The sequence below is a fragment of the Suillus fuscotomentosus genome (genome assembly GCF_016647785.1).
Source record: "Suillus fuscotomentosus strain FC203 chromosome Unknown F5891scaffold_112, whole genome shotgun sequence".
Lineage (NCBI taxonomy): Eukaryota > Fungi > Basidiomycota > Agaricomycetes > Boletales > Suillaceae > Suillus > Suillus fuscotomentosus.
In genome coordinates, this window is record NW_024539624.1 from 134,741 (window position 1) to 143,425 (window position 8,685).

At 46.0% G+C, this 8,685-nt stretch overlaps 1 protein-coding gene across 1 annotated transcript; it reads right to left on the minus strand.

The window, feature by feature from the left end:
- Positions 1-7,033: 7,033 nt before the first annotated feature.
- Positions 7,034-8,442, minus strand: F5891DRAFT_1166508 (uncharacterized protein; the record flags this gene model as incomplete). Its single annotated transcript, XM_041365430.1, has 7 exons — positions 7,034-7,247; positions 7,322-7,374; positions 7,422-7,473; positions 7,653-7,826; positions 7,879-7,983; positions 8,038-8,218; positions 8,421-8,442. The coding sequence occupies 7 exons, from the start codon at positions 8,440-8,442 to the stop codon at positions 7,034-7,036; spliced, it is 801 nt and encodes a 266-aa protein (XP_041218556.1).
- Positions 8,443-8,685: the final 243 nt, after the last annotated feature.

The window sequence follows — 8,685 nt, forward strand, 5'->3', positions numbered from 1 at the left end:
CGAACATCGTACGTCGTATAATTGAACCTAGCGGTGTTATGGTGATACATGCGATCGTCCTTCAAAATAATGGAATTGATGTCGGTCTCTTCTCCAGTACCTGGAAGATCCCTGGATTGGTTGAATCGGTGCAATATATGATCCTTCAGTTTCGGCACAAAATTCTGCAGGGGTATTAGAAGTTACTTGAAAATGTATGATTACACTTACGGTGATTGCAGGATCACCTGCATGATCACGCAAGTACGATCCTATATGTACAGGGAATTTTTGCGTGAGACCGATATGGTGATGGACATGCGGGCTTCTCGCTATCTCTGCGATTTCGAGGTGAGGGCGAGGAACAATTCTGTCCCCGATACGACGAATACGAGTCTGGCGACGTTCTATCTGAGTGAGTTGTTTGACGAACGTGTTGCGATCGGTACGACAGTATCTGGTCTTGGGAGAACGGTGTTCAAGTTCACCCTAGATAAAGTCGGTGAGTCAAATCCGGAGTCGAACATTATGGGACTGACCGGTTCGGTGCTGTACGAATCAGACGTGCCATACCGGCGGATGGTAGATACATAGTCTCCCAAGGCATGAAACTTATACGTTTGAAAATTAAATACCTTGAGTCGCTTCATATTCTTGCCTGATTTTCCTGATTCTGGCTCCACAAGGGCCGCTCGTTGCTTCCCTTTCTGTCCTCCCCGTTGCTTGGCCGCCTGCTTTGCACCACGTCGGGTACGAGCCTCGACCTCCTGAGGAAGTTCATGGGTTTCGTAGGCGGAACAAACGGTGGCCTTGAAATGACGAAACTGATAGCCGACCGCTGTAGTTACTTCATCCATTATTTCTAAAGTTAAGTCCGAGTGCATACGGAGCTTAGCCAACCCGTGCCAATGAGCCATGGTATATAACAACCGAAGAACAGTGCTGTTGTGTGGTTCTGGAAGAAGGCGATCAAATACAGGGATCGAACACTTTGTTTAGATGACGTCAGGCCATGAACTTCATTGATAATCAACTCATACCTGGAGGAGGTCTTCGAAATTCCGGGCCGCCATTCGTTTCATCTCGGAAGAGTTCGCGGAGAACTTTCGGATGGTAGCTGGGCCAAACGTCGGAATTTGCCTATATCTGGTGGAAGTGGTCAAGGTGAGGTGAGCAATGCAAAATGATGGACCTTACCTCTGGTCTAATGTATGTATAAGGCTCTTGCCATGCGCCGATATGATGCGCAACAAGTGCTTAAAAAGCATCTTCCAAACGCCGATTTCAAACTCGTGTAGTAGATCTACTACAAGCGCATGAAAGATATTGAAACCCAAACGACTCAGGCGATCTGAAAATGCATTCTAACAGATTGTTAGTCATTGTCAGTGATAGAAATTCAAGACTTACGGAGGTGGGAACCCACGACTGTGGCTTAAGAATGCGTTCTACAGGTGCGCTACCAACCGCATAGTTCTGCTCATAAATCAGCGAGCGCGCCTCGCTAACCATCTTTCTTCTCCTTTCATCATCGCGTCCCAGAGTGACACGCTGTGTTCTATCCCGGGGCATACCCATATTTTGTATCCGTTCTTTGGGGATCAGGCAACGGGGACACGGACAACCTCCTAGATTTTGAACCGTTGCTACAAGTACTCTATACAAACAAAAATCAGTGTAATTCGACGTGATAGTTTAGTTTACTTACTTCTCAGGATAATCTGCTGAATAAGTGAAGATCTTGGGGTAGAATCTGCGCTGAATACCGTCGCAACAAAGAACAACGATCCCATGCTCGTATGCCTCCAAAAATTCATCATCTAACAATATTTTCCACTGCTCGTGGAAGAACTCTCTGTGACAATGTGTTGCGCACTCGCTATTGATTCCATTAGCGCCTGCAAAATCTTTGAATGAATCAGGAAGCTGCCAATGTATTTAAGCATACTTGATATCAAACTCTGGATGAACACGTACCGTTTCGAAGTAAGCAACGTGATTACTCAAATTGCATGAGGGCTTGCAGCGGCGATACTTCGACTCATTGCCGAAGTACATATACGTAGGCCATAGTTTAGCATTGCCAAAAGAAGCTAGTTGCGTCGCATCGGACCAAAGCATGAGGCCAGCTATAACCCGGGGTAAATCGCATTCAGGTTCCCCGGGTGATTCTTGCAAGTTGCTGTGAGCTTCGTGAAAGGCTGCGGATGTGTACAGGTCCCCGTAGATGGAGACTTCGCCATCCAGATGGGGAGGAGCCCAGCGCAGTTGATATGGCTCGTAATGAAATAGCATATCATCTCGGGCCTTGGCAAGCTTTTCCCGCAAGACAGCGACAAGGGAGCGATGATATAAATGTGCGGCTTCATAAAGCCGTGGGCCTGGTAGTTCGGCGGTACGTGAAAATGGTACCTGGATGGTGATGGCTGTCCTTTTCCATCCCGCATCTTCGTCCTCCCACTCTTCTCCATCTTCCTCGTCGTACTCATTGGTTCCCAGTTGAGAATTGATTTTTTTCCAACAAGTGGAACTTACGTCGGCAGCATTGAAAGTACTGCCGCCCAAGATCTGCAATAGTTTTTCATAGTCCCCTTGAGACTTTTGCAAACCATGATTCCAATACCAATCACCGAGCTCGAAGGACGAGCGATTGGGATAGGGGTGATATTGAGAGTTGTTGGTGGAAGCGGCAGGTGCATGTGATCCTTCAATGGTTTCAGGGCTGCCCGGTATAAACGAGAGGTCTGTTATAGTGACGTACTCCTCTGGATCATGGGATGGTACCCTTGAGGAGAAGTATTGCCGTACTAATCCGAAAACATTTGAGGGGGTCCGAAATACAGCGCTAACTCGTGAAGCAGGTCGCTCTGAAGCAACGAGAGACCCCACAGATTCTGGCAGCCGCTCACGAACTTCCACTGGTACAGTTGGTGGAGGCTGAGGGAGCACGTCCCTGAACTGCATGGGCAACTGACGATTCTGGCGTCTAGGGCGGCGCTTTGCCAAACTCATGCCATCTTCTTTGCCTATCTGCTCTCCTTCACATGCAGATGTCACATCACCTCCTGCAACAACGAGCGATGGGAGGGGTAGAGGAACGACTGGAACTTCAGGATGTTGTGATGCTGTGAAATCCTCGACTTCACCAGAGGTAAAATGGCTGGTGGATGATACATCATTCGATTCAACGAGTCCCGCAGGCCCAATCTCATCTTGTGAGATGCGCGGCTTTTTCCTACGGCTTAGAAGCTCCTTGACAGAGGACATCGCCGATGAAAGACGCTTTCTCGCTTGAGAGCATGAGCGCTGATGTTGGCTAAAATAGTGTTGCTCTGTAAAAGTGCGCTTGCAAACGCAGGTATAACGAGAAACTGACATTAAGAAAAGACCGCAGGATCTGTGAGCGACAAATTATAACGCCCAGCCAATATGATGGCGTAATCGTAACCGAGTACGCTAGACAGATAGCGGTTGCGCTAGCCGAGCCGCTGGAACTGCTGACCGAGTAACTCAAAATGGCGATCGCGCAATAGCTGACCATCGAAAGAACTGCAGGACTGTATAAAGACTCTGTAAGTTCAAGGCACCTAGATCTGCAAGCCGTAAAATGACCGTACCTTCGTCTCCATCCTCTACATGCTCAGAGCTCGAACCAATGGAATTTACAGCTGACCCCAAGGTAGTCAGACAGCTGGTCCGGATTTTGACTTGTCGTCACGGTATATTGCATTATCACGGCCAAACTGAAGAACTGGCGACGTATCAGTGGTAAGTTAATTTTATGGGAAGGTGCCCTACGCTGACATACTCACCGAAAGGCCGACTGATCACCAGGGGCAAAAAATCCACCCATCACAATTCAATGCTTATCGCCGGAAGCGTGCATTTCGCTACCCTTGTTGCCTTTGCGCCAGGGGTGGTAGCTACATCGAGACTGCAATACTTCTGCGAACTAGAGGACCAAATATAGGGCAGTATGTTGCTGAATGTGCGACCAGTACTTGTGGCTACTTGTGCAAGTTGCTGATTTCTATGTGGAATGGCGAATGGCTAATATTTAATACAGTGAATATAGAAAAATTCTTTGGAAGAGCCTGCGTATGGCGCCAGCCATCCAGAAGCATCCATCCACTGTCCACCAAGCTCCCTAGTGCGTATATTTCCATTTCCTTTATTAGCATAGTTCCACCTTTATTTTTATCATGCATTCTCACTCATATATATATTTACATACCTACTCGGTAGCGCTTCGGCTCCGCTTGACCGCGCTTAGGCGCGCTATATAAGCGCCAGCAGTACATACTATTACTTACCTACTTTTCCTACTTTTCACTTAGTTACTACCCACTTACTACTTAGCAGAATATAGTAGAAAGCTATTCCTTTACATTTTGCACTCTTATATCTCTTATCTTGCTTTATATCACTACTTAAGCTTAGTTTCTCATTTCTGCATACGCGCGCGCACTTTCCCGCGCTTTGCGCTAATACGCGCGCGCGTTCCCGCGCCTTTGTACCTTGCGCGCTCCTGCGCTTTCTCGCGCTTCGCTTAAGCGCACACTCCTAGATCCTTGCTGCACTCACTTCCCCTATAGGGTCGGCTATGTATTATCCTCGGAGAGGTGTAGGTCATCTATCAATAGACTGATTGACGTAGCTACAGCGCACATATCAATATCTAATCCTGATTTAGAAATTTGACTCACTATTAGCAATGGGTCATGACTTCCAACCACGAGATATGTCGAGTACAATTCGAAAAGATCTTGTTATGACATCCCAGCGCTTCTAACACTCCAGTCACTCCCTCCGAGACAACTTCTCGGACTCGAACTCCCTCCGCGAGTCCAGGCGTCACACATACCGCCCTATGGCCTCGACTTCTTCAATTCTGGCACCAGACAGCACGACACAGCCCGTTGCTTCGCGTAACATGGCATGGGCACAGGGTGCAGAAAATTTCTGCGCTATTCATTATTCATCTGTCTGAATGGTTTGTGAAGTTGTTGATCACAGAAGCAAAGCACCTTACTATTGTTATCATCGTGGCTGGCATATCATAGTACTTGTTCATCATTTTAAGTTTGCAGAATCAAGTTTCGACTGTCCAATGTTACTGAGGCACGTGCGCAGTAGTACCGCCTTCGCTGGACTCGCAAGTCTATGAAGCGAACGTTTATACGCAAAACACTACATAGTCAACTACATTACAGCTATTGCCTGCATACTCAGTTGCGAAGTTGTTAAGTCGAAAAGCTTCACAGGTTTCAAGATGAGCGGTTTATATATTGACTGACTATATAAATCAAACTCCGCCGGCAGTGGCCGAACGAAAACCTGGCCATCTGTATCTACAGTTGCGGACAAGCAAACACCACCAATTTTGGACACCGCCAAAGATTGATTTTTCCTGTTGCCACAAATAACCGGAAACCCATTTTTAGTGCAGAATCTACTCATAGGGGACCAAAGCAACTGATTTGCACGAGCAGATTTTAAAAAAACTGCCATATGAGGGTTTTGGAGGCCAAAAATTTGGCGTACCCCCAAAAAATCGCTAAATTTACGAAAAATATGCCAATCACTTCCTTTTAATGTCCTATACATGATTCTGTCAAAATATCTACAGAATCTCAAGGCATTTCAGTGCTAAAAATTGGCAAGTATTGATGTAATTGCCTCCAGTATTCCCAAAAATGTTGGAATTATTACTCTTTATGACTTACTTTCGATTACAAAGAGGTGAATTAAGTTTTACACAAATGATTTTGACCAAATTCTGGTGCAGAGGGGTACCTTGGATCACTCTCAGACCCCCAAAAGGGGTACACAACATTGTTCAAATTGCTCAAAAATTTGGTCCACCAAAAATCTCGTGGGAAAAATACGAGAGCAGTGTTTTTAGACGTATTTTCACTGCCTGAGTTTGGATCCGGCTTCAGTTTGGCCTGAAAAAATCACCAACAGGCCCCATAAAATTTGCGGACTTTGCTTGTCCGCAACTGTACACCGTCACTCACTAAAATCCTATCCCACACATCCAAAAGCGGTAGTATAATGTTCACGACCAATTACGGCAGTTTCACGCCATTCATAGTACTGCAGGGTTTCCTCACTGAACTACACAAGACGTGTTTTGGGCGACTGCTGTCACTCTCACCGCGAAATATTCATTGCAACAACCGTATTATTTCCTGCTTGACAATATTAGTGTATGTAAGTACTACATATTCCATCAACCTGGGTCCCCAGGCCTCAGTGTTTAATTCTAAATTCTACTATCTTTCGTACTTGCTATGAAGGCGCTCACACTTTTCCATCGCTCACTGCACATCGGCAGAGACGGTTTGTTCCAAAGGAGCACCGTCGGACCGGAGCTCTCGAGTGCTGGAATAATATCAGCAAGCATTCATGGTCACTGCCACTTGGTTGTCAAGGCTTAACAATAGAGTCACCTTCCCATGAACTCAGATTTTTCCTGTGACACCATCGTCATCGCTTCACTGCAGCACTATAAAATTCATGGTGAGCGCAGGGTACCATTTAATTTATTAATGCTCTTGCCACGCAGACTCCATTCACCGGCGGAATCACTCGGTGGAGAGGCGACACTCATCAAGGAAGAGGTGTTTCAGCTATAAACAAGAGTAATGAAGATGCGGCAATGCGACAATTGTCACAAGATCATCATGTCGCGAACAACTCGTGCAATCGAAGTGGGTGAGCTATCATGTTATCACACAAATCTTTCATCTTGCCTGTTGTAATGTTGACACGTTTATTTGATAATGCGCTTATCAGTGCTGTGCACAAAATTGACAGTACTTAGTAATGTAAATATCACGGAGTTCTCCTTCTACTTCAAGTTACCAATGGTAGGGTACATTATGTCAACGTTGAATGGAACGCGTATCCGATGACAAATTTCATCCCGGGTTCGGCCAGTTTATGTTCTCACTGTGTCCTCGCATACGCGTGACGTCGATGTATTGGCCAGGATATGGTTCTTCACCTAGTAAAACTGTTTCAGAAGTCGAACAAAAGGACTGGCAAGTCACTCACTCCGATCGATCAGGTTGACTTCCAGCTCGTCGTCATCATCGACATCTTCCTCGTCCGACGCCCAGCGGTCTTCTGCGGCTGCCTTGGGATTTGCTGCACGATCAACGGCAAGATCTTTCATCAGGCGATTTATTGAGTCCTCTTTTATATCCTGCAGTGAGTTTTCCCGTGCCACGCGGGCGCGTTCAAGTTCTGGGAGATATTCACTGAAGACGTAGAAAAGCAAGGAGAACAATGAAGATAAAATGTACGTCCTATATGTTTCACGAGACTCCTCCACCGCATCGAAAATTCCTTGATACCGGCACCTGTTGTACTTGAGACGCTGACAGCCTGTAATAGTCAGCTATGCATTCTACAGCATGATGAAATATAATTACCTTGAGGTGTTTGTAGAATTCGTCCAAAACGAGACTCACGCTATTCATCAAACTGTTCATATAAGGTCGGTCCACCTTCAGAGTCCCTCAATCCTAAATGGGACGCAAGAGCGACTTGAAATGCCTAGTGTGTCTGTCTTGTTAAAGACCAGGATGAATGGTAATTTGTCTTGTACATAATACTAATAAAGCGTCATGGATCAGTAAGCCGCTAGACCACGCAGTACTCACCTGCAGGCATACAGCATGTTAGACATGAATGTCACTGGAGCTGTCGTCCGTGGGGTGTCGATGATGTATGCCACCACAGTGGGAAACGAGGAAGCAACGGCATTCGTGATGATAGCACCAGATGCTGACCAAGTAAAACTCTCAATTTGCCCCGGAGTGTCAAGAATTATGTGACTACGTGAGCGCATGTAAGAGCGAATACAAAATAAAAATGACAAGCACATACTCGACTGTCTCAGCCCGTTTCTCGATCAACTCCAGAACCTGGTCAAATTTCGTCGTAAAAAGATTCAAGGCAGTCAAAATGCCACCGTTCGGTCCTAGGTTATACCTTTGATCCATTCAGTTATTCGTGCACTCCCGTTCAAATGGAGACAGCACGCACTGTTTCATGACTTCTTTGTAGTTTACAGTATCCCGGATATCAATGTTGGCCTCAAATGGCACATGAGTAACCGCTGGGTCAAGGTTTAGGATGTATGGCGGTTGTTGAGGATTTTGCGAGTGGAGGTAGGAGGTAATGCGCTGCACGAAGGTGGACTTGCCAGCCCTAGTGATGGAAAAGTCTGGTTCGGTCCGGTTCTCCAGGAAATTAGGAGAACCGTGGACCGGACCATCGGTTTGGTCCGAAAATGGTCCGGTTCTGGTTCAGTGAGGGTTCGAACCGAGAACCGGACCATCCAAACTAATAGAAATTTCTTCAAGAAAAATTATATTGAAACACACCCAACAACAGATGCATCATATAATAAGATAGGGCTCATGCACAAACCACTAATGTGTGACACATTGTGACTGACTGTTACCTGATGTGACCTCTAAGCGGTGGCGACCAAATCTCGGAGTGCTATGTAGTGTAACATCCATACAGTATGAACTATGCCATCAGATACTAGTGTATGCAATGAAAGGTAAAATGTATTGCTGATTACATAGTGAACAATGATCAAAAACAAATAGTCTAAAATGTCAGATTCCGGCTGTCTCGTTCTCTTCTTTCTGTGCTTTGCTGACCCTGGTCCTCTTAGTGTTA